The following is a 26,841-nucleotide window of genomic DNA, read 5'->3' as shown; positions in this document are numbered from 1 at the left end:
CCTTTCTGTGGCACTGTGGTCCTGGGGGAGACCCTCTCCTGGTGGCTGCAAAGCTGGGCCCCACTTTTTGTTCCTAGGGAATTGTTAACATTATGAATTCTCTTTCTCAAGCTGAGCCCTTACTTTCTTCTGACCAATGGAAAAACATAAAGAGATTGCCGGGCAGTGGTAGCACACGCCTTTAATCCCAGCACTCGGGAGGCAGAGGCAGGCGGATCTCTGTGAGTTCGAGGCCAGCCTGGGCTATAGAGTGAGTTCCAGGAAAGGCGCAAAGCTACACAGAGAAACCCTGTCTTGAAAAACCAAAAAAAAAAAAAAAAAAGGAAAAACGAAAAGAGAAACTTCAGGCGGGAGAGAAAGGATTTCTCTCCCTTATGGAAGTCTTTGGGCTTTGCTAAAATCGATCGTTTTTACATATCCAGCCCAGAGAGGAAGAACACAGAGACTGATGAGTTTCCATTTCCATAGAAGTTTCTTCAATGATTGAACGTTTGCCTCCCTTAGCCAGCACAACATGAAAAATGTACTGTGAGTCCTATAAGGAACATGAGGAATGGCAGTCCTCTGCCTGAGAAGCCACCTTCCAGGCACTTAGGGTTCCAGTCGATATCAAGGTTGTAGGAAGGAAAGCTGCATTTGAATCCTTGCTGCTCAAATACCATCTACCTGCATCCACAGGGATGTGTGCAGACAGCCAACATCAGCACCGGGGGGGGGGGGGGGGCAGCCCCCAAACACTCCCCCCCAACAGTGAGTGCTGGGGGTGGGGGCAGGTGGCAGAGCACTTGCCCAGCATGCATGAAGCCCTGAGTGTGCCACTCAGTTCTGCAAGCTAACACTACAAAGCAGCTGTGTGTGAAGGAGAAATATGTAACCCTTCTTCACATGGTCTATCTCCTTTTGGAACAAGACCCTCAAGGCTGAGGACGCAGTAACACCCCTCGGGCACATCAGCTGACATTGTGGGCATCAGACAAAAATTCATTTGATATCATTGTTGCCGCTCCTCCGTCTGATGTGGATTTCAGTTTCTCTGAGCACACCATCCCGATCTCCCCACACCCAGGAACCTGTTTGTTCAAACACAGGAAGCTGTCATCCCTGCCGGTGTGCACAAAACAGTCCTGCTCTGTGGAGGGACGGCCTTTCAGAGAGGTAGGAATTACAGAAAGCAGTGTGCCAGCCTCTCCGTGGGAGACCATTCATCTCTCTCTCTCCCTCAGCCACGAAGGAGAACAAAAAGCAAAGGCTGCTTCTAAAGCTCATGTGCTGGAAGATCTGTCAGGTCACTCACACCCCGCGGTGGCTCTGAGCCAAGGCCCTGTGTTTGTAGGTGGAGACGTGGGAGAAGAGAAGAGGAGAAAGCGTACCGTTTGGATCAAGTACACCACACTGATGGCTTTTGTTATGGAGAACGCTTAGAACAAAGATGCGCATGGCCGTGCTCTCTGGCTCTGCCATCGGCCAGTTCTAATTTCCACCAAGGACTGGGTGTAGTTCCGTTCACAGTGTTTAATTGCACTTTTATTCGTGTGTTCATGACCGTCATCAAATACTATGAAAAATAATGCGAAGCCTATTACAATAGAAGTTTAAAAACTCTAGGTTTCCCACGTTAAAAGCAGAATCAATGGGAAAACTATTTTACGCTGAGATGATTGGGTTTTATTTCAGAACCTTTGGTATATTAGATTCTGTACCTGTGACAGCGGCGAGGGCAATTTCATCTCTCCTACCGACTTGTCTGTGGCTGTAGAAAGCAATGCCTTCAGGTTAGTGTGCATCCACAGCCATGCTGGACAGTCTGAGTGAGTGACATCCCATTGGTCCCAATGACTTTATAATGGCCTGATTTAAGAGCATAGCAGTAGAAATCACCTGAGAGGAGAAAATGGGCCAATCTGCAGGCAATTTTCAGTGCTTAGGATAGTGAGCCCTCCATTATATGCAAAAAGGATTCTAACAAGCCTGTTTGTAAATGGTCCGGGTTTTCTTTTAGCATGGCAGGCTACTGTTGTAGCTGCCAGGATCCGGTCAGAAAATTGGATGTGTTACTTACCTACAGGCACTGCTGTGTGTCTGTGACTCAGCGTCTGTATCAGGCTGGAAAAATGCATTCATGTGCTGCAGATAAAAACAGCATTGATTGAAGAACCCATATTAGGGGCTATCAACTACTGCCATCTGTAAGGGTAACTTAGAAAGCCTGTGAAATCTAAGATGCCATAGCTTATGACCAAAAGAGGGTTTTTTTCCCCCCTGGGAATAAAATGCATTTAAAATGACATCTTTTAGTGGCGAGGTCTACAAAACAGGACACAAAGAAAATGACCAAACTTAGATACTAGAGTGTAGAGCAGATAATGATGTGGAGAATTTCAAGTTGCCATGGAGACACTCTCCGGCTCATTGGCTGTGATGCTGCACCCTCTCAGAAGGCACCACTCTTCCCTAGGCTCAGAAGAAATTCAGTACAATTCAAGGATTACTATAGACTAGGGAAGACCCAAAAGGTCAGCAGCATGATCCCTGCTGAAATGTGCCAGTAGCCAAGCTGCATGCATGCATGCAGTAGCTGGGGCCCTGTAAACTTGGAAGGTAATTAATTACCCGTGAAGTCTAGTGTAGACCAGTTCTCTGTGACAGTGGGAAAGACAGGGGGAAGCCTGGGTGATGCCACTAGGAATAGTTCCTGGCAGTGGTCAGACTTAGTTCATATAGGATTTGGGGAACATTCAGTGAATGAGTGGAAAGCAGACTGTTCCAGGCCGGGGAAGGAAGAGCAAAGCTTCCCAACGGGAGTACCATGTCATCAAAACTGATGGAACTCAAAATCCCTGGTGAATACCTAACCTGAACTAAGACTTGACCTCAAAAGTCCCACAGATTGATTTTGGGACTGGAAACGAGACGGAGACACAACAGAAACCGTGTTTTAGAAACATTGGTCAAGGACTAAGGCTTCAGATTGACTCTAAGGGAGTTGAACTGTGGACCCCAGAACCAGAGCTGACAAAAGCCAACTCGGGAGGTATGTCTTTAAGAGAAGAGGAATGTTAAAAGGGAAGCATGGACACATCTGTCAACAAGAAAGAACTTGTGAAAACTGTAAACTCTCCTCCTCAAAATGTAGATCCTGGGATCTGAAGCTCAGGAGTGGTTCTAGGCTTGGACGGGAGGTGAGCTCTAGTCGTCTGTTGGGGTGGGAAGACCAAACATGGCGTCACTTCTGTTCCTTCTGAAGCTGTAGCAGCAGATACGTGTCAGGACTCAGCGGGATGTCATAGATGTTCGGACGTCGTGACTCCAAACCTACAGGATCTCAGCCTTCTAGAAAAGTGACCCCTGACCCCATGGACTTCTGATCGTCACCACTGGCTTGTCCCTTTTGACCATTACACTCACTTTATTTCTGGATGTTGGCAATGAAGGAGGTTGTACATGGGTGGGGCAGAGAACACATGGAAATTACATAATTTCTCCTCAGTTTTTACTGTGAATCTAAAAACAGTCTAAGAAGTTTGTTTGAACGCGAAAGCAAACAAGTAGTAACGGTGAAAATTGCCGAAGTTGGAATCAGTCAATACGTAGCCAAAGAAGAAGAACCGCTGTGTTCAAGGCAACTGAAGGTGTAGGTTCCTGGGAGATGAACTGGAAAAGCAAAGGCGAAGGGAGCAGGCCCATCCTACTGAGGAAAGCTTCAGCCATAACGCAGACCTATCAAGGGGAACAGAAGGCTTCAGACCCGAGTGGGAGTGAAAACAGTGAAGGAGCAATTGCCCAAAGACAGACAGTTGCATTCAGGAACCCCTGCAGCTAGGTTGTCACTTTGTGGTAACCAACCAGCATGTCAGTCCCAATATATTGCCACAACCCTGACAATATTTGCAGATAAATAAGAGACAGGACATGAGATCCTTTTTGTTGTTGTTCCCATGATTTTTGTCCCAAAACTAGTTATTGCTTTGAACCTGATTTTGTTTCTGACTTTGACTAATTAAATGCTGTGTTTTAGTCAACCCATGTTCATTGTCAGAGCACATACTGTTTCTCTAAGCATTCTGGTCTCTTTGAATAAAGGAATGTTCTGACTACCTGGTGTTACAATGAGGTAAAAGACCCATTAGAATCTAAAACAGTTTAAAATAAGTGTATCCTAATAGGTTAAACAGCCCATGACTGATCTCTCTGCTGACATCCTATCTTCTGGCTGGTATCTGCTGTTTATGAATAGGTCAAGTTTATTGATCACACAACACACAGAATACAAAGAAGTTTATGCTGGTGGCATCTCGAGGATGTAAAGGTTTATTTATTATTATTAATCTATTAGACTAAGCATTTTAAAAGCACCAACCAGTGAGTGGCTTAGTGTGACTTAGGATTGTTATGCACATTCAGATTGGTCTCAGGACAAATTACCTTCACCTCCCAGAAGAATTGTCCCTGGCCAGGGTTATTGCTTTAATAATACACATGTCTAATGCTCCTGTTTACCAGCTAGCTAATCAGCACTCCAGAGGATACATGCCGTGTTTGCATTGTTACAAGGTAGACATCATTTTACAATTAACTTCATTACAACTGGAACAGAATCATACTGCCACACAGTTCTTCACTTTTCACTGTGAGGCTTTAAGATAATTAACTGTATGTGCATACAACTCTAGGTACTATTTATGCATATAAACAACACGCTCATAAGAAGAGATAAATACTCTCACTCATACATATCCACGAAATTGGTACCAGATAGATTTACAGTTTTTAAGTTAAAGGGGGGATAGTTTTCTGTAGATGCTATGCAAAATAAGATTTTCACTTTTTTCTTATCCATACAATAAAAAAAAAAAATCTTTTTTTTTTTTTCACAAATTAGGCACTAAGGGACCACGTTAAGGCAACTAAATATAGGCTATCTGCATGCATTGAGTGGGTTTTGAATTGCTAACTTAGGAGAAAAAAAATAATGTATTTTATGTACAGGCTGTAATTTGAAAGTGCAAAAAGTATACATGATTCCATATTAAGCCGAGTTTAAATTGTGCATTATGTTTGAGTGAAAGAAAAGCATATTTTCAACAGATCTGGCACTTAAGCAATAATGGCATCTAATATTCTCTCCTTGCAGGCCTCGGAGTGCAGATTATTTTATGCAAGAAGCTAAGCGGATGAAGCATAAAGCAGATGCGATGGTGAGCCCCTTTTCTTTCCAGATTTGTTCATCCAAATTGTGTTTGTATTGCAGCTTCGTCACTGGGGCAGTATAACCGGGGTAATTATAAAATCTATTACAAGGATGGCTGGGCCTGCTAAATGGGAAAATGTTTATATAATCAAAGGCTCATAGCCCAATAAATTATGACTTCACTCGGTAATGTCGAGCTGGAAGAAAGCCCTGGATAAATGAGTGTTTCAATTTAGTCTTAAGGTTTGAATAGTAACCAGAGCCGGTGGAGTCAGTGGGTGGAGCTATTAGAAAGAAATTGAATTTGCATTTTCCTCTCTGGCTAGTCTAGCTGGCTCTTCCTTGGCTCAGCCCCACACATCTCTTTTCAGGATGACTAGTGTTCCTTGTGCATATCTGCCCTAAAGGAACTCATCCCCTGAGGTGTACAACATAGAAACCATCACCTGCACTTAGAACCTTAAAGTTGCCATAATTTGATCTTTGCAAAGGATAGCTTTTCTGACTTGGGTGATCTATTTTGGAGACCTTAATGCTTTCGGGCAAGTAATAGAAAGACTTTTGGTTTGGGTTTTGGTTTAGATCACAAAGCAGTTCCACCCTGAGACCTCTTCCAAAAGGACGCCTTCCTTCCTAGAAATTCTAGTTTTCTTTCCTTCCAGAGTTCACAGCAAAGATTAGTCAGGGGGCTGGAGATGAAGGTGGCATCTCAAATACCTTTCAGAGTATGAGTCCAGGGAGGGAGATATGTAAATCCTAATAGTTGCTCTCCCAATGTGCCCGACATTGCCCACCACACAGTTATTATCTCATGCCAGCTGCCAGGGAACACTGGGGTAATGTGGAAATAGCCAGTGAATATCAGAAAATAGAGAAGGTTGTGAAGGGAGCTCTGGTCCATATCACCCCACAATCCCAAGATCTGGTGGAGAGTTGAGGTCATCTGAAGAAACCAATGGGTGGCTCTCCCTGTACCCTGTTTTAAAAGAGAGAAAAAAGGAAGGAAGGAAAATAATTAATGCATGGGCCACTTTGGGCAAAAGTATCACACTTTTAAATATGATGGCCCGAAGCCATCATCCAAAGCTTCCCAGCTATATTCACCTAACACCATGTTACCCAACTCTACGCTCCCTATTCCTTAGCAGCCTCTCATCATACCTTGTTCATGCTAGCCCACATGTCTAGCCACCTGTAGAGCTTAATGCTCACTCTCCCAGGTACACCCACTCCTGCAGTGTCCTCCCCAGATCTAGCCAAATTATGTACTTCCTTCCTACTACCATCTCAGTCTCCTCCATGAAACCTTCCCCAACTCTCTGCAGCCCCTCCCCCACCCTCCCCCTCCCGTTTGTATTCTGTCAATCACAGACTGTCTTGCATATTGAACTGTTTTGTGGTGCACAGTTTTTGCTCCCCAAATTTCTTATGTGTCCCTGGAAGGAGCTTTTGTGTATCAAGTGCATATACCCCAAAATTAAGTGCTTTGGAATGAAATTAGTTCCTTAACTTGACAGTATTGCCCCAAAATGTGGTGGTATAGCCTATATGACTTATAAGTGTTCATTTTTTTATTTATTAATGAGTAAGAGTTTGCTGTATATTCACTTTCAAAGGTATCCTTGTTAAGGAAAGTTGGGGATTTGTTTTTATATTCATTTATTTTAGTGGTAGACTGAGAGTAGTTAAGAGAAGGTATGTGAATTTTCCTTTGATGAATAAGTCATGGGAAAACAGAGGTGATTCTGCAAGGTGAGACTGTGTGATTTTCTAGAGCAGCAGTCGGTGTCTAGATTTGGGAGAACTCGGGGCCGTAAGCCTGACCCGGGGCTGCTGCCCACACTGGTGATACCCTGCTCTTTCCAGGTGCGTCCGGCCCGGCCGACAGCGCTGCAGCCTCTGTGCTGATTGGTGTAAATGTAGCCAGGGTGGATAACCCCAGAGCTGTTCTGTGCTTGATTTTCAGCTTTGGGTCTCGTTTTGTGGAAGTGAGCTGTAGAACCCTAAGTTAATCTTCCGCTCATTCCCCTTCTCAGTCCTCCCGTGAGTGAGCCCTGTTAACAATGTCACAAGAGGGTGAACATGTCGGGGGTATAAAGTCACAAATAACACACTCGACAGCAATCAAGGCTCTGAACTATCACTGTTGAGGTTGAAAATAGAGGCCTGAAAGCCCATGTATGGAACCAGACCTGTGACCCTTGGCAGGTGAGAGGACAAGGATTTGCCAGACCACTGGGGAGAAGAAAAGGGAACTTTGCGAAGTGGAAGGTGTCACGTGAATTCTACCCTCACTTGCCTCACTAGTGGCAATCAGAGAAAATGACTAGAGGGGATTTACACTGGGTCCCTTTTTCTTTTTTCTTTTTCTTTTTTTCTTTTTTTTTTTTTTTTTTTTTTGGTTTTTCGAGACAGGGTTTCACTGTGTAGCTTTGCGCCTTTCCTGGAACTCACTTGGTAGCCCAGGCTGGCCTCGAACTCACAGAGATCCGCCTGGCTCTGCCTCCCGAGTGCTGGGATTAAAGGCGTGCGCCACCACCGCCTGGCAACACTGGGTCCCTTTTATCCAAGGGAGGTGGGCTCCAAGCTCCCCTAGCAGGCCTCAGGCTGCAGATTGTTCAAAGCTTATACACACTGTTTCCTATACATGCACATCTTTACTATCCAGATGAGCATAGAAGGACACTAACAGGAACTAGTAACTAATGATAACGTAGGGCAATTATAATAGGATACTGTGATAATAAAACGTATACGCTCATCAACTGTTTATTTCTGGAATTTTCCTCAGAACATTTTCAGGCCTTATTGATCACAGGTACATGAAACCATGGAAAATGAGCTATGGACGGCAGGGTGGGCTACATATCTATTTCTTTTTTTTTTCTCCCAGCTCCGTTTCACGGGATTTTAGAGCTCAGAGGTTGGGTTTCTCAAAGTGTATAAACTGTATGGTCATGCCTCTTGTTTAAAAAAAAAAAAAAAAAAAACTCTCATTAAGGAAGACACCACTGCTTCTGTTGGTCAGGTGGAGAAGTTTGGGAAGGCCTTGAACTATGCCGAAGCAGCCTTGTCTTTCATCGAGTGTGGAAATGCCATGGAGCAAGGCCCAATGGAATCCAAGTCTCCATACACCATGTACTCCGAGACGGTGGAGCTCATCAGGTGAGGTCTGCTTCCAGCAGAGGATGGAGGGGGGGCGGGCAGGAAGGCCATGTACGTAGTAAGTACATATTGGGGGACACTACAGAATGGCAGCCTGCGGTATCAGCCACTGGGGACCAGTGTTCATTCACCAAAATAAGAATGGAGAGGGACTTACAACTCCCATGCGGCATGCCTCCATGCCTCTGTGTTTTCTGTGTGAGGCTAAGCACCTCCTGCCCAGAGCCTCCTTAACTGTCCAAGGAAGAAGCAATGTCAGAGTGAGCTGGGACAAGTCCCCATGTCTCCTCAGCTAGGAAGTGGTAAGGGTTGAACTCATTTAATCTCGAGGCTGCTGGAAAACAAAAAGTCATTGGGGAACAGAAGTGGAGATGCACATCTGTGGTAGAAGAGTTTGCCTGGTTGCTCAAGCTGCTGGCTTCAGTCCTCGTCGTTCAGATGAATAAATGTATCCATTCATTCTACTTCTCAAAAGTGGTGAGAAAAAACAGTAATAAACTGTGAGTTCGAGGAGAGCCTGGTCTACAGAGCTAATTCCAATCTTGAAAAAAAAAAAAAAGATTCTCACCCCTGAGCACTGTTCTGTTGGGAATTATAGTCTCAACCCATGAACTTCCGGGTCACAATCAAAGTACAGCAAACCTAATCACAGAAGATCCAACTCCGCACCCCACCCCACCCCACCCCCGTATCACTAGAGACCAGAATGAGAGGAAAAGAGAATAGGACAGAAATAGTATTGGAAGACACAATGGCTGGAAATCACTACACTTGTCAAAAGACAGGTTCAAAAAGCCAGCTGGGGTCAACCTAAAGAAATGCATGCCAAGTCACAACATGACAGCCTGTGACAGTAACACCCGAAATCCTGGAGCAGCCAGAGGAGGCATGTTGTCAGTGACGAGAGCACTTCCAAGGACCACGGTGGTCTCCTCTCGGGCAGAAGGGAGTGTGTTGATCTTCCAGTACAGAGAGAAGGGACCATCCAGCGTTAGGTCAGGCTAAGGAAGACGGAAGTGTCTGTCTCTAGCCGACACCAGGAAAGAGGAAATAAGAACCCCTTGATCCCTCTCCTGTTCTCAGAGCAGAAGGGAGGGCTGGAAAGGAGGAACAACAAAAACAAACTTTATTTGGAAAATGCCATCATGCGACATTATTTGTAAATTGATTTTAAAAAACTAAAATAAAAAAATACTCTTTTAAAACTGAAGGAACTTTTTCAATAAAAAAGAAAATAGTGGACCAGGCAGTGGTGGCGCACGCCTTTAATCCCACCATGCAGGAGGCAGAGGCAGGTGGATCTCTGTGAGTTTGAGGACAGCCTGATCTACAGAGTGAGTTCCAGGAAAGGTACCAAAGTTACACAGAGAGACCCTGTCTCAAAAAAAAAAAAAAAGTGGAGGAAAGAATAGTGTCCAGGAGGAAAGAACAGAAGCATAGCTGTGTACACAATGAACTGTTCCTTCCAGTGAGTTTTCAGAAAGGCACTTGCCATGCCGAGAGCATCGCAAACCAGCTAGACTGACCCCTGCACGCTGTGTGGCTGATGTGTTAGCCTCGCTTTACAGATGAGGAAACAGCCACTTAGAGATGTTCATACATCTGTCTGAACTCTGAGTAGCTGAGGTGGGCCTTTAACCTGGGGCCTCTCACCATTACACACAGTACCTCATCTCTCAAGATTCTGAGCAGGTGTGAGCACATCCCTCACTGAGAGAAAGCAGTGGCCACAGTCCTCCGACTTCAAGACAGACGCTGGCTTCTCAAAACACTCGTCAGTACACAGAAAAATAAACATTAAGACGTATTTCAGGCCGGGCGGTGGTGGCGCACGCCTTTAATCCCAGCACTCGGGAGGCAGAGTCAGGCGGATCTCCATGAGTTCGAGGCCAGCCTGGACTACCAAGTGAGTTCCAGGAAAGGCGCAAAGCTACACAGAAAAACCCTGTCTCGAAAAACCAAAAAAAAAAAAAAAAAAAAAAAAAGACGTATTCCAGACAGCTACGCTGTCATCAGAGAAGAGTTACATGTGACAAGGATGAAGGTAGTTAGCATCCCTCTAAGTGCTGGGCTGAACTTCACCTCCATTCTCAGTGGCTCAGCCTAAGCTGAGATGTAGAGAAATGGACACTTGACCATGTTGGTGAATGGTGGTGGCTGTTGAGCTTGCAGCCCTCCTAGGAGTTCGTCCTGTGTCACTGAAGAGCGGAGAGACGCACAACATCATAAAAGTCCTCTCCTCTGGTCACCACCGTACTGCCGTCAGCCAGCTTTTAACGCACCACGAACACCGATGTATTGGGGCTGGAAAGCTGGCTCCGTGGCTAAGAACCCCTGCTGCTTGTGCAGAGGACCCAAGTTCCAGGTCCAGAACTCACCTTACATGGCTCACAACCACTTGTGACTTGAGCTCCAGGGGATCCAACACTCAGTTCTGGCCTCCATGGGCATCCACACTCACACATGCCCGCATGCGGACACACGCATGTGCGTAAATTCAAAAAAAGGAAGAAAACATGTAAGCATGGAGTGGAGAGAGAGAGAGAGAGAGAGAGACCATCGTAGAAGAGGTTCTGTTGATAGCCAGAAAGGGCTTCTTAATTTCTTGGCTTTTTTATTCTTTTTTTTTTTTTTTAAGGTACGCTATGAGACTAAAAACCCACTCAGGCCCCAACGCCACACCCGAGGACAAACAGCTGGCCGCGCTTTGGTAAGTGTAGCCCCAGCTCTGCAAATGGGGCGCCGAGCCGTCCTGGGCATCCCGATACCCTGATCCCAAGCCACTCCAACAGCCGACAGGTCCAGTCCACTTTTCACTCTGACACCCTGAATTCATAGTGACCAGAGGGTCCCAGGGGGCGAGTAATATCACTAGCCAGACAGGGCAGCCAAAAACAGCAAGCTCAGAAATAAGGTGGAGAAGAATAGACACCCAGTATTGACCTCTGGCCTCCACACATGCATGGAGAGGCACATGCACACACATATACACATGTGCACACACACACACATGTGCACACACACAAAACAAAATAAAAGCGAAACCAAGTAGGTCCTGCCTCATTCATTTGAATGTGAATTGTGCTAAATGGAATTTTTCCTGCGTTTAACATTTTAGATGCAGTCAAAATCATTGACGAGTTACTTCGCATGCCAGATCAGTATGCATGGATACTCACAGTCCATTAGAGTTATCAGTACACTGAACTGAGGGGCAGCTCGCTCTACTTAGATAATAAAATCATTTCTTTCGTCCTGGCTAATGGGTAATCGATCTTCCTGTGCTTAGGATTACAGTAATAAGGCCTGTGCAGTGGCAACCCCCCACGGCCTCTGCTCTAAATGCCTTATCCCACGCCTCACACTGCAAGGCTCTCCCCTGTCCTCACATCCGTATAGCCGGAGTGTTTTGCTCTTGGCAAGTTGGCTGAGCTCAAGATCTAATCTGAGAGATAGAAAATCAAATGGAGGCTCAGACAGCGTAACAGCCACAAAGACACAAGAGAGTCTCGAGGTGGTTGACAGGATTTCATCTGGAGTTTGAAGTGCCTGCGAGCAGGATCGAGTTGTGCTGGGCCTGTTAGGATTCTGGCACATCAATACCTGCTCTCGGCTGGGGAAGAATTACGAGTGAAAAGCACCGGGGAAGAGAGAATTAGCCTCGGAAAGTGCTAAATATGCCCTTTTCTTTATTGGACTACCATGATGGGATTAATAAATTGATGGTGATTAATAATTAATGTTGAAATATAGGTATGACATAAATAATTATACAAAACACTGTAGAAAATAAGCAGACGTAACTGCCCTCGGATTAGTACTTCTGTTGTTTGTAGTGCACTTTATTTGAACTCATTACAACCTAGTAAAGCGTTAACAAGCAGAGGTAATAAAAATCTGTGAAATTGGCTGTCCTGTCTGCAAAGGCAATAGCTCACCCAATAAAGCAGTGCGGGCTGTGTGCTGCTGGCATTCCCTCGGCCTCTCGTGGAGAGAGACTGCCCTCTGGTGGTGGGAGGAGAAAGCAGCCTGACCCTGTTCCCAACAAAGAACTAACTGTTCAGGCTGTGCTTGCACATCATCTGGTGGTAAATGCATGTATGGAGTGCCTCCTTGGAATTTTGAATTACGGGTTGTTGTTGTTGTTGTTGTTGTTGTTGTTGTTGTTGTTGTTGTTGTTGTTTTAATAAAAGAAACATCAAATACTCAGGCATATACTTAATATGGGAACGTTTTAGATGTGAGTGTGATCGAAATACCGAGTAGGAAATGACAGGATTCGTTCTGAAGCTTCCCTGTAAAAGACACGCATTTCCCCTCTTCTGCCGCAGTTACCGATGCCTGGCTCTTCTATACTGGCGGATGTTTCGACTCAAAAGGGACCACGCTGTGAAGTACTCGAAAGCACTTATCGACTATTTCAAGGTACCGGCTAGCAAACGAGCGCTATGGCTCCGTGTGCAGAGCTATCTCTCCCTGACAGCTCGCTCTGAGAGGCCCCGTCCAGCCCATTGCACTGAGGCTGAACCTGCCATCTCCATCCTCCAGAATCACCCCATCCATGACACACTAGGGCTCGGAAGGCTCGCAGAATGGGCCTTGAGAGCCCAGCTAATGCATCCCCCTGCCTTCCTGTCCTTATCTTTATGGCCTGTAAACAAAGAGTGTCCAGTTATTCACCACCACCACCCACAGTGACCCAGGGATTGGTCTTTGGAACAGATGTGATTCCTTCTGTCCACGTAGAATTCTGGGAAGTAACTACGTAGACCCACTCCCCTTAGCTGACTTGATCTTTGATGCAAATGCTATTTTTAAAGACAGGAAATGGCTTCTTGTAGCTCCGAGACCCCTGATAGCAATGTGTAATGACAGGGATTGAATTGCAACCACGGCAGCTTTTTATCTCAGAGAATTAAATTGTTTTCACTGGAAGAATACAAAACAAACAAACGAAAAGTGCCTTTTTTTTTTTTTTTAATGGAGTGTGGCAGAGTGATCCTGAAGTGAATCGTTCATTCATAATTTCTGGGCCGCTTCTCTGTCTGAAATGACACCGTCACTCCCCCCCACTCCTTATCACACACACGTTATCACACACACGCACACAGCCACCATTTTCAACCTTTATCGCCAGCCTGCACAGCTTAGAGACCGGCCGGATGGACGGGCCGTGTTGGAACTCCCCTGGGCTGTGTCTAGCGCACTACCAACCTTCTGGTTGTGTACACGGAATGACTGCTGAGCCCCCCTGGTCATCGGGGACAGGAGACCTGGCATGGAGATTTTCCTTCACAAAATCGGTCCACCCCAGAGGCAGAGGCAGGAGGATCACTGCAAGTTCCAGGCTACTTGGTCTACGTGGCAAGTTCCGAGCCAGACACACACACCACACATGTGGTGAGGCCTGTCTCAAACACACATGCACCGGGCGGTGGTGGCCCATGCCTTTAATCCCAGCATTTGGGAATCTCTATGAGTTCAAGGCCAGCCTGGTCTGTAGAGTGAGATCCAGGAAAGGCACCAAAACTACACGGAGAAACTCTGTCTCAGAAAAAAAAAAAAAAAAATCAAACACAGATGCACATGTTGGGGAGTGATTTTCAGGAACTTGGAGTATAAGAGATGAATTATTATAGCAAAGCCAAAACAAAAATACTTGAGTAAAGAAGTACACTGTATTTTGTGATCCCAGGGAGTTCTGACAAACTTTTAAGGGATTAAAAATAGTTTTTAATATTTATATCCAATCAAGTCATATTCTCTTCCAGGAGTGATTGGCATTTGCTTTCTATCAATTCTCTGTCTCGAAGTGTATTTTACTATTTGAAGTAGATTGCGTTACTAATGGTGTTCGATGTGATACTTGGGTGTATTGTACACTGTGGGCCTGTTATCTGCTGCCAGCTAGAGAACACATTCATCACCCTGCCTCTTACCCTCTCAGATCTGTCCCTTCCTCACAGTCGGGCCACGCCCTTTCAGTGGTTCTCCAGAACGGGTCCTTCCTGTGGAAGCTTTGGACCTAGTCGGGACCAGACTTCAGGGACCATTTACATAGAGTGTGGGGCCCGAAGCCTTTGGGCTACAATGAGGACTCAGCTGTGGAGACTGCTTCAGCTCTGCGTAGATGTCTCTGAAAAGGAGACCTTGTTCTACCAGTGTGTTTGGGTCGTGATGCTTACAGACAGGGGAAGGGCCAGGAGGCTTCCATCCCATTCAGAACCCTTTCTTAAACTCTCCCTGCAGCCCCGGACCTCTCCCCCTCCTCTGCCTTGAGTTCCCCTAGCCAGAATGTTGAGGAGAAGGAACGGACGTGAGGAGTCTCACATCAGGGAGGCGGGTCAGCTCCATTCTGGCAGGCAAGGGGAGGAGATCCCCTAGGATGACATTCTTGTCCTAGCTCTCTCCGTGAGACAGGTGAAGGTGGCAGTTTGTCATTCTGTCCTGGGTCCTTCCCTCCTACCCTTCCAGAGAGCCTGAAAGGCCACTTCTTGCCATCGTGGCAGCTCCCTCACAGAAACTAGACAACCAGTCACTTCCTGAAGCTCCTTCCGCCCAAAGCACGTTGTCTTCAGATTCACTGAGAGGGGCCGCTTGGCCCCTCATAAAGACGGTCGCTTCCCCTGATAGCCACAGTGGAGATTGTAGGAGAAACCTGCAGACCGGGCTCTCAGACAGGAAACCCGGCGGCACTTGGCCATGTCCCCTGCTTAAGAGAGGACTTCTTGAATGTTTTTGCTGGGCTGCGGGGTGGCCTCAGTAACAAAGGCACTTGACATCGAGCCTGCTTGATGGTTTGAGTTCAGTCCCCAGAACCCACATGCAGAAGGAGAGCGAGAACTGACTCCCACAAGTTGTCCTCTGACCTCTACATACCATGGCATGTACACACACACACACACACAGACACACACACATACATTCAGACACACATACACATACAAAATATTAAAAATGGTTTGTATTTTCTTTTATTTATATATATATATATTATTTTACAATACCATTCAGTTCTACATATCAGCCACGGGTTCCCCTATTCTCTCCCCTCCCACCCCCTCCCTTCCCCCCAGCCCACCCTCCATTCCCACCTCCTCCAGGACAAGTCCTCCCCCGAGGATTGCGATCAACCTGGTAGACTCAGTCCAGGCAGGTCCAGTCCCTTCCTCCCAGACTGAGCCAAGTGTCCCTGCATAAGTTCCAGGTTTCAAACAGCCAACTCATGCAATGAGCACAGGACTTGGTCCCACTGCCTAGATGCCTCCCAACCTGATCAAGCCAATCAACTGTCTCACCTATTCAGAGGGCCTGATCCAGCTAGGGGCCCCTCAGCCTTTGGTTCATAGTTCATGTGTTTCCATTCATTTGGCTATTTTTTTTCAATAATTGAGTAAAACTCAAATTTATTATAAGCCACAGTCGTCCTAGGGACCTCCATGCTATATATATAGCCTCTATGGTTCTATGGGTTGTGGTCTGATTGTTCTTTATTTTATATCTAGAATCCACCTATGAGTGAGTACATACTATGACTGTCTTTCTGGGTTTGTGTTACCTCACTCAGGATGATTTTTTGTAGTTCCATCCATTTGCCTGCAAATTTCATGCTTTCATTGTTTTTCTCTGCTGAGTAGTACTCCATCGTGTATATGTACCACATTTTTTTCATCCATTCTTCCGTTGATGGGCATCTAGGTTGTTTCCAGGTTCTGGCTATTATGAATAGTACTGCTATGAACATAGCTGAGCATGTATCTTTATGGTATGAATCAGCATTCCTTGGGTATATGCCCAAGAGTGGGACTTTTATTTGTTTTTATTCACTCATTTATTGCTAGTGTGTTTCTGTTTTGTTGTGGTGCCTGGGATTAAACCCAGGAGCTTCCCATAATAGTCAAGTACTTTGTGATTGAGCCACACCATCCAATCAGGAAAACTTTTAAATGCCTGGTGCAGATGCCTAGCACATGAGATGTAATATCCTAAATCAGGCTATCTGCATACGTCAAGGGCTAGTGATGGAGCTCAGTGGTAGAGTGTCTTCTTATAACACTTGGGTCCAGTACCCAATACCACTAAAAAATCAGTAAAAATGGTATGTCATAATGAAACCTCTCAGAACTATTAATTGTGCTAATGTATGCTAATAATAAGGTATTAATAAGGGTCAGAATTCTCAAATTTTCTGTTAGGAAGTATACTTAATGCTATCACTTTAAGAATATCTTCTTCCTTTTAGAGGAATAAGTGTTGTTGTTGTTGTTGTTGTTGTTGTTGTTGTTGTTGTTTGAGACAGGGTCTCTCAGTGTAGCCCTGACTGTCCTAGAACTTGGTCTGTAGACCAGGCTAGCCTCAAACTGAGAGCTCTGCCTGCCTCCACTTCCTGAGTACAGGGATTAGAGGGGTGTGACCCCCGCACCCAGCATGAAGAGGGATAATCTTAAGCTTCATAATTTAAAGCAATAGGATTTGATGACATACTTCCTTCGAACGTCTCTGTAAATAATCCCTAAATTTAGATATAAGGTATCCTCCTCATGGAGTGTGAAAGAGTTCCCACTCTTTTCAGAAGATTTAAACTAATTTTCAATGAAAACCTCTGGATTGGTTCAGCATTCAACAGACCTTTGCAATTATGGATAATTTGGTGTCTAAAATTTGTTTGTAAAAATCTCTACTGGGTAAGGCACATGTATACACATGTGCTCACACACATATGCACACTCATTCATACATACTGGCTTCCATGGAGGGAAAAATAGCTCTGTGATTGTAACTCCCCAGATCTGTTTTCTGTGAGTCCACACTGACCTACAGTATGGTAATGATTATTGTCACTGTCACATTAAAATACGCTGCTGTCCACTGTTAGCCTTAGCCAGGGGCACTCACTGGTCCGTGTTTTTATTTCCCTGCAGAATTCATCGAAAGCTGCCCAAGCCCCATCCCCGTGGGGATCCAGTGGCAAGTAAGTTCACCTTTCCCCCAATGCAGTAAGCCATGCATTGCATGACGCACTTCCCTGAGGGGGCTGCCTGCCTCGCCTGCTCCCAACCTCTGCACTCTGGCTTTTCTACCTCTCTTCTTCCAGGAGCACTGGAAGCCCATCCCCCATGTCTCCCACCCCTTCTCCCACCAGCTCCGTGGGGTCTCAGGGCAGCCTCTCCAGCTCCAACGCCCTGTCCCCGTCAACCATCGTCAGCATCCCTCAGCGTATTCACCAGATGGCAGCCAATCACGTCAGCATCACCAACAGCATCCTCCACAGCTACGACTACTGGGAGATGGCTGACAACCTGGCCAAGGAAAACAGAGGTGTGTGCACGACCTGTGGGGAATGGGGACCCAACTAGGTATGGGGAAATCTGCCCCAGGGGCATCAGTGATCAAATTTCATGGTTTATGAAAGAAGAAAAACAAAACAAAACAAAACAAAAAACTGGCACCTGCTGCCTGGACCTGCTTTTGCCCCTTACTGTGGAAGAGCATGGGGAATCAATTAGATGGCAGATGCACACAGATGCAGGTACAAATTCAGACGCAGGTGTAAATGTGCACACAGTGAGCGTCTTGCACACGGACTGTACTTCCTTTTCGTTTGTGCCCCCCAAGACCTAGCCTAGTTCCTAGAACACAGATGGGGCTCCAAAAATATCAATATATGAAATGAATGGCTATGAATATTACCAGCTTTTTATGGTCTAAACTGCTAGCCAGGCGTGGTGGTACAAGCCTATCACTGTGGTACTCCGGAAACGGAGGCAGGAAGGTTTCCCAATTCCAGTCCAGCTTGAGCTACAAAGGGAATTCCAAACTAGCCTGGGCTACATAAATAAGACCTGTCTCAGATAGATAGATAGATAGATAGATAGATAGATAGATAGATACATACATACATACATACATACATACATACATGAAGAGTGTTGTTTGCTTACAACAATCTCTTCTTACCGAAGAGATTATCTTACCTGCAGTAGCGAATTACTACTTTTAAAACAATGCTTGCTTTGCTGATAGTAGAAGTAATAGGGGCCAGTGATAGCTCACGGATACAGGCCTGACAGCCTGGGTCCAGTCCCTAGAACCCACAGTGGAAGGAGAAAACCAACTCCCAAAAGTTATCCTCTGACCTCCACGTGTATGCATAAGCACCTCTCTCCCCCTCCCTTTCTCATACATTCTCCCTGCCTCCCTCTCTTTCTCTCTTCCTCCCTCCATCCCTCTCTGTCTGTCTCTCTGTCTCTGTCTCTGTCTCTCTCTCTCTCACACACACACATACACACACACACATACACTAGTAAAACTTTAATGTAGTAATGGGTGCTTTCTGTGGCTAAATTTGTGGAACGTAGGAAAATATAGAGGGAAAGGTTTCTAGGTAGTCCGTAGGTGGCCACTCACAATTGTATGTGATGTTATTGTGATACAGTGCTTACAGGATCGTGAAGGAGCATGATTTCTCACTCCTTCCCCCTATGGTCAGACATTTAAGTTACTTCTAGCTCTTTTTCTACTGGGACAAATAACATTGCAGTAAATCATGGTTTTTCTGATTACGTGGGGGGTGGGGTGTAAAGGAACATGTTCAAGACAGGATTTCTCTGTGTAACAGCCTTGACTGTCTGCAACTCACTTTGTAAACCAGGCTGGCTTCTGCCTCCCAGGTGCTGGGATTCAAGGCATGTGCCACCACGGCCCAACTCTTACTGCATACTTAAGAGAGAGTTATAGCAGTTAAAATCAGGGGAGCGGTCAGTGAATGAAGATTCTTTTCTTGCTGTTTGGTTTGGTTTGGTTTTTGAAACAGGGTCTCACTCTGTAGCCTAAACTGGCCTGGCTCTCACTAAGTAGCCAAAGCTGACTTCAGACTCACCATGTAGCCCAGGTTAGCCACAAACTCATGGCAATCCTCTTGCCTCAGCCTTGGGAGTGCTGGAATCACAGGCATGAGCCACCATTACCCCATTGTGTCTGATCTATGAAAAACTGAACAGTTCAGCCCTCTCCCTCCAGCAACAGGTGAGGATGCCCAGAGCTCACTTTCTGACCACGAGATTATAAGTATAATTGTATGGTAGTATAAACCAGCCGGACAAGAGCAGAGTGTCCACAGAGAGATGAGGGACAGATGGTACAGTTGAACCCTGCGTACAGGAAAGGGTTGATATGAGTTCCAGTGAGAATAATAGGAAGCCCCAGGCCACCAGGAGAAGCGCACTAAAGGAACTTGTATGGCAGAGGGTTTTGAAATAGCTATGAGTTCAGTGGCTGGAGTGGACCGAGGTGGGTATCTCAGGTGGGTTAAGCAAAGCAGACAAATGTATAGAGATAGTCCTCCCCGGTCCGAGAGACCATGAGCAAGCCCGACTCGCTCCAGATGGCCCTGCCCACCAGCTGCTAGGCGCCTCCTACCAGAGGTCTCAGTGACATGCGTAAGGTACAAACTCAGTTCTGTTCACCCACCCTAACCTGGATTCCTTCACCTAGCTACCTTCAGGGTTCAGTCTCTCCTGAACCTCCCCTTCCCTTCTTAGGAGGACTCCACTTAGTGTATATATATATATATATACATGGATAAGCCCCTTTGAAAACATTGTCTCGGACACTTCCTTCTTCCAGGGAGCATTATTCAGTGATTCACCTATGACAGCAGGGCAGCCATGGGGATTTCGTTTCTGCTCACCACACACATGACTCATCTGCCTGGTCCTTCCCTCCCCCTACCTGCCTTTCCCAGAAAGTACCTAGGGGCAGAATAAAGGAGACAGCAAACACAGAGAATGTCCCAAGTTAGAATGTGACTTCGGCAGAGGTGACGGCTTGGTCCCGACCCCTGGCTGACCCACTGCCCTGGAGCGCCACTCACTGGACCCCCTTCAGGGGCTCAGCCCATGACAGTTGACGGTGGAAAAATGGGGGGGGGGGCTGAGGGACAGTGACGTCAAGTGAAAGGCAGCTGGAACTTACAGACCCTTTGCTCTTTGGGTACAGTCATTTATTTGGAGGTAGGGTTTTATTTTGTGCCAAGCCACATAAACGATGGAGAAGGCTTGAAATCATGAGTGAATCCTTCCTGAAGGCAGCTGGGCCCTGACTTTCCGCTCACACGTTGCTCTGTCTCCTAGAGTTCTTCAATGACCTGGACCTGCTCATGGGACCCGTCACCTTGCACAGCAGCATGGAACACCTGGTGCAGTACTCCCAGCAAGGCCTGCACTGGCTGCGGAGCAGCGCACACCTGTCCTAGGGACCGCGCCCTTAAGCCGGACTGCGCCTCTCCTCCAGTGGCTCAATGTTTCTGGACGCTGTGCTACTGACCTCCCTAGTCCACAGCATTTCCCAAACCTCGGTGAACATTTCCTCAGAATCCAACAAGGATCGTTTTCTGGGGCGTGTGTGTGTTTAGGTGTGGGTTCGTACGAAGCTTTCTCTGTGTCTGTGTGTGTGTGCATGTGTGAGATCAACAGCTCTTCGAAACACATTTTCTTTGTCTGGTTCCTATGATCCCAAGCTAGACAAGTGATTAGAGGTTCCTCGCCGGAGGAACTCCACGCTGCGCACATGTGCTCACACGCTTACACACACATCCCACCCCCAGTGCTAAGCCATTGCCTTCTTAGAACATTCCACCAAAATCTCATGTGTTGCTGAACCTGGTGCGATCCAGCACACCAAAAGCGTAACTGCAGGATGAGTTGAACCTCGCTCTTATATTATTGATTACTTTCAGTATTATGTACAATTCCCCAGTTGCTTTTGGTTGTTGTATATTAATGAGTAATTGAATACTGGAAACAAGTCGGTTATTTTTGTGCCAGAAGTTCACTAGATTGCATGTTACCAAATGCCTTGCCTCTCCTCTGATACCCCCCTCCCCCAGCCCTCATTACCTACTGAACAGAACACATTATAAGCCAATGGAGTCCCACAGACTCCCCTTGCCTTGTCCCCACATGGTATAAAAATGGCACCAGGATTCGCCGAAATCGATGACAACCAAAGCAACCGTGACCGTTTTGGTTCAGAATGACATCCGCACCTGTGGCAATAAGCCCTCCAGGCACACACATTTCTTCTTCCTGCCACTGTGACTCTGTGGCCCTAGAGCCTCCTGGCTGTAGTCGGCCAGCACACTTCCAGTCTTTTCTCCCTACAGTAGCTTTCCTGCAGCTTTCTCAGCCAAATGAAGACATTGTCTGGAATGTGCCATCCCTAGACCTAGCCGCTGCTTACAAGGCAGAGCGGTGTGCTCCTGTGACAGACACCCTTCAAACACAGAGCGCGGCTACAGGCCTTGAGTGCGTTTGGATTGGGGGGATGTGTTTGAAGCTTTTGTTAACAAGCTGCTTACAGTGCAGGGCAAGTTACCCCTGGATGATCACAGCTCTGTTTGGAGTAGCGACAACCAGAGTGTCTTCCATGTATCTTGAGCTCTGATGTGTTTATGTCCTGACCAGGGTTCTTTTCTGGTTTGGTTGGGGTTTTTTGTTTTTGGGGTTTTTTTTTGTTTTGTTTTGTTTTGTTTTTGTTTTGAGTTTATGTTGTAGTTTTTCAGCATCTTGTTTACAGTTTTTGTCTGAAGTTTGTTTGCTCATGTTTTGTCATACCCTAGATGTAGTCGTCTTGTTAAATATATGTGGATCTGTAATATTAGTATAAAGAAACAAGTCCTGCAAACGAGATGTATCTTGCCACACTTTAAAAACAAACTGACGTCCTTGGGTTACTTGACTCAACTGTACCAAGTCTGCCAGAGGGCAGTGGGTCAGGCCCCCCTGCAGTCCATTGTTGAAAGTGACAGGCTCACACGGTGTGTGCCCTGTTTTCACTGTCTCCCTGTGAGCTTGGGTACGTTCACATCACCATTTTGTCAGCCTTTTCTGTAGATGGCAGATGAGACTGCTCACATTCCCCAGCTCCTAGGATGGACTCAGAACTGTACAAACAGCTGCACACAGTGTGGTGATTCGCACCACACTGAACTGTGAGATGTGCGTTTGGTTTGGACCCTCAAACACTTGAAATTTTTAGCAGTACATTGACTTCAGATGTTTCGGACCAGGAATGTTTTTTTAAGATGTTGGAATATTTGCGACTACATGATTAGGTATCTTGGGGGAGAGGACTCAAGTCTAAACATGAAATTCATTTACGTTTCATCTATACTTTGTATACATGAAGGTAATGTCTGCAGTATCGGTTGTGAGCCATCCCATGAGGTCAGGGGTGGGACTTAGCACTGACATCACATCACTGAAGAACTCAAGAAGTTTCCGATTTGGGAGCAGTTTAAGTTTCAGATTCTTGAAATGAGAGCGCTCCACCTCCATCCCCACGTTTCTATTTATCTGCAGTGTGCTCCTGGCATCCTTTCCACTGTTGGCAGGTTTGTGATCCTATCCTGTGTTCAAAGTCTGAATATAAGAAACTTTGGAATCACCTTTTGTGCAGGAGTGAGACTTTGTTCTAGGTGCTCACGGTGAACTCTGGTGAAATGTTCAAACTCGTATAGAGGGCCTCTGTGCGGCCTTGGGGTGCTTCGCTGGTCCCGCCTCTCTTTTTTTTTTTTTTTTTTTTTTTGGTTTTTCGAGACAGGGTTTCTCTGTGTAGCTTTGTGCCTGTCCTGGAACTCACTTGGTAGCCCAGGCTGGCCTCAAACTCACGGAGATGCGCCTGCCTCTGCCTCCCAAGTGCTGGGATTAAAGGCGTGCGCCACCACCGCCCGGCGGTCCCGCCTCTCTTTAAAGACTTTAGTTGTGACACCCATGCAATCCACATCCCTGGAAAACCCCATGAGAGTGCAAAGGTAGCCTCTGGCTGGCTGCACCAGCATGGGGTTGATGAACACACTGGGACCTGTTTCCCAACAAAACTTGTAGAAACTGGTCTTCTGGGGACATGGTCAGAGGGTATAGGTCCTGACCATGTCTTGCCTCATCCATGGAGCATGTGTCAGGCCCAGTATAGGTAATTTTATGAAGAAACCATCTTCCACTTGATGGGGCTCAGTGTTGATAATTCTGGTAAGGGGCCATCTTCGACTTGATGCAATGAAAGTCCCCATAACATGTTCCTTTTCTTAAGTTGGGTTGCAAATTGAAACATCTTTATGTTTTAAAGTTCTACATGTCCACTATAGGAATTCAAATAATGCTGAAATATAGAAGATCTAAGTCTGTGGTTGCCTCCCCCACCCTGAAATGACCACAGCTTCAGTGGTCTGTATGCTTCCAGAGGGTTTTACATTTAAACATAACATTTATTACCACTTGTTTCTATTTGAAGACATACTCTTTCCTCAGACGTTCCACCAAAGTCCAGCTGGTCTTATCTCCCGTGACCTGAGTAGATGCCACCCCTTGTCACAATGTTGGACTTACCTTTGAAAGGGAGTAGCCTAAAGGTATTCTTGAACAAACCTCAGCATTAGTTAACACTCGGCACCTATTAGTGTCCTGTGCAGATGTGCCTGGAGAGAGAGGTTTGCTTATAACAGGCGCTTCCAGAAACGTTCAAATGGCAAATAGAAACCGGGACCCACTCTCTAAGAGGAATCTACTGGAAATATGCACTAACCATCTTGAACACATGGAATGCAATGCAATGAGACTTTCTGCACTAAAGTGTATCCCATATATACAATGGTGTGTGTGCTGTTTAACAGTGATGTGTACATCTCTGACACCCATACACAGTAGACACTGTATAAATGCATTCATTTGAAAATATATATGTACAGTACAGCTAACATAAGACTGTAGTACGCCTAACAGATATTACTAGTGCCTAATATCGGGTATAAGTCACTGTGTGTTCACGCCACCTCGGAAGTTCAGTCATTGTTATAAAGTTCATCAATGCAGTGACATTATTTATGAATCACATCTTCGAAACTGTGCAGTAGCATATGCATATATATTTTTAAATAACATTTTTCACAGTTTTCCAGAGTTACTGTTGAAATCTGTATCGCAAAAAAAAAAAAAGAAAAAATGCAAGTTGTTTTTTTTTTTTTTTAATGATGTAGACACTCTTCAGACCCAGTGATCTGTGTGTGATTTCCTATTTGTAGATAGGTACTCAAGAGACTTTAGCAGTCACCAGCCTTAATGCATGTACAGGATATTATTGTGACTTAATTTATCTGCAGTTTTTAATCCATTCAAAATTGGAATTTATAAACATACTTGGATTAAATATGTCTGCCTTTCTAAGGTTGCAAACAATACATTAAATGATTTATGTTGTACGTGGGAGAAATTGAGTTGTACATTTTAAAAAAGTTCACCAGTTTCTCTTAATATTTTATAAGGAAACTTTAGAATTGAAATATTTTCAAAGCAATTATTGTGGCTCCCAGCTTGGAATTGATTTAGAGGCAACCTTGTTTCATGAATCTTTTCTCTCTGTCTGTCTCTCTGTCTCTCTCTCTCTGTCTCTCTCTCTCTCTTTTTCCTTCTTTCTTTCATTCATTCATTTATTTATTTCTTTGTTCCTTTCTTTACTTATTGTAGGCATTGAACTTGGGACCTTGCACATGCTACACAGACTCTCTACCACTGAGCTACATCCCCAGCCCTCACCGATGCTTTCAATGTCATTTCCATGGCTTATTGTTAAGTCTGATAGTTCTCAAGAGAACTGTAGCTTCCTACTTCTGTTCTTCATACCCAGATATGTACATCCTCCCTCTCCCCCTCCCTCCCGCCCCCTCCACACACACTTTGTGTGCCAAAGACTGCTGATGAGGAAACTGGAGAGGAGAGGCTCCTGTTGCTGATGACATGGACGGATGCCTGCTCAAGTAGCAGTCCCAAGACAGCTCTAATCAGTACTCTTTAATGGCACACGTCAACTCCCTGACTTCTTGGGCCAGGCTTTTCCAACTTGATAGAATTATGTTTGCAATACTTGCTTGAGGAAATAAGAGAAGAATTCTGAATCGAAGAGCTGAGATGTGAGAGCACCTAGTACCTCTGTAGGTGAGGATCTGCCAACCTTCTTTTCACACTCTCTCACTCCCTCTTCCCTCTCCTCCTCCCCAAGCTGAAGAGGCAGAAATAACAGGAACACAGTGACTTCTTGACCTGATCCAGTCATATCCTCAGGTCCAGATGACTTCTCCACTACACCGTCTTACACCATCCACACAGTCTAGAGAAAGAGACCCCAGAAAAGGGTGGGCAGCTCAGGTCAGTCCTCATCAGCCAAGCAGAGGTATCTAACCAAGGAACATACCTGGGTCCCCCTTGGGGTCTTCACTGGGGACCACTGAGAAGAAATAATCCAGCAACCTTCCAAACAGCCGCCTTTCTGAAGGCGAACTTGTTGGTGACACCATCGGAGTCTATTCCTATCAGAATCCTGTTTTAAAATATACCTCATTTTCAGTCAAGCCTAGGCCAACTGGAGTCCTGAAGGACAGTTTCAATGTAAGGGGGGAGGGGGGAACCTGACCACATAAACTGCGTTTTCAACTGTTTGGAACCAGCATTTGTTCCCTCGGTTTCCCACCCCCAAAGGGCACACATCCCGACAACACAGAGGAGTTCCAATCTGAGAACTCTTCCCTTTGTCCAAATCATCTGTATCTGTCATCAGAACGGTTAACTTGTTTACTTGGCATGAGGCACATTCTAAAACTCTGTTCTCAAACTAATTACATCTGATCATGGTTTCGGTTTTTACTATTTAATTGGCACTTCCAACACCAAAGGGTCAATTTGGGGTCAGCTGCAGAGGGATTTATAGTCACAGTTCTTGGCAGTAATAGGAATCGAGGGATTAAACCTCTGTGTTATTTGGAAGGTTCATCTCTTAAAGCCAATTTTAAAGACAGTGATCTGAAGGATGAATTTAAGGCATTAATCCCAAATAAAAACAGAATTAAGCATCTAGGATATTGATGGGGTCCACAGAGCCTCAGAAGTATTGATGGGGGCCTGAAAAGCTGAATCATGCTCTTGTTTCCTACCTACTTTGAAAATAGGAAAGCTCCTTGAGAAATGGTTGGTACTAGACAAGATGGAAAGTATCATTCATGCTTGGGATTTCCAAACAGTAATATTGATGAAAGTCACTATGACATTCCACTTCCTGGTCATACCTCAATGCTTTTTCAGTTTTCCATAAAATAAATTTCTCACCAGTATTTATGAACTCTTTGTTTCAAGATAAGCAAAGAGAAAATCCTCAACACAGGAGTATTTGCGACTCAATGGAAGGCGGTAGCCAAAGATACTCAGTGTATGAAGTAATAGTCTTTGAGCATCCTCTGTTAGCTTTGCCTGAGAGCATGGGTACCACAAATGTGGCCGTGGAGTTGGGAGGTCAGTGACTAAACATAGAACCTGATGCTGTTTTTCAGCACACACATACCCTTCTGACTCATTAGTGAGTCCCTTTCTAGCAGTAATGGCGATATTGATGCTTCGAGTGGTTTCAGATTGATTCCCCGGAGTTCCGGGGTTTCCAAGTCAATT

At 45.6% G+C, this 26,841-nt stretch overlaps 1 protein-coding gene across 3 annotated transcripts in view; it reads left to right on the top strand.

The window, feature by feature from the left end:
* The window catches only part of Aff3 (AF4/FMR2 family member 3), a 481,117-nt gene extending 458,317 nt beyond the window's left edge, over positions 1–22,800 (top strand). For all 3 annotated transcript variants that reach the window (XM_037199903.1, XM_028865744.2, XM_028865743.2), the window contains 7 exons: positions 5,132–5,195; positions 8,217–8,353; positions 10,992–11,063; positions 12,685–12,778; positions 17,275–17,324; positions 17,448–17,671; positions 20,485–22,800. In XM_037199903.1, coding sequence (XP_037055798.1) covers positions 5,132–5,195; positions 8,217–8,353; positions 10,992–11,063; positions 12,685–12,778; positions 17,275–17,324; positions 17,448–17,671; positions 20,485–20,606 — 763 coding nt within the window. In that variant the 3' untranslated portion in view covers positions 20,607–22,800. The remainder of the gene's footprint in view (positions 1–5,131; positions 5,196–8,216; positions 8,354–10,991; positions 11,064–12,684; positions 12,779–17,274; positions 17,325–17,447; positions 17,672–20,484) is intronic.
* Positions 22,801–26,841: the final 4,041 nt, after the last annotated feature.

This window comes from Peromyscus leucopus, chromosome 16_21 (genome assembly GCF_004664715.2).
Source record: "Peromyscus leucopus breed LL Stock chromosome 16_21, UCI_PerLeu_2.1, whole genome shotgun sequence".
NCBI lineage: Eukaryota > Metazoa > Chordata > Mammalia > Rodentia > Cricetidae > Peromyscus > Peromyscus leucopus.
The sequence above is the reverse complement of the archived record's forward strand: the minus strand, read 5'-3'. Positions and strand labels throughout refer to the sequence as shown.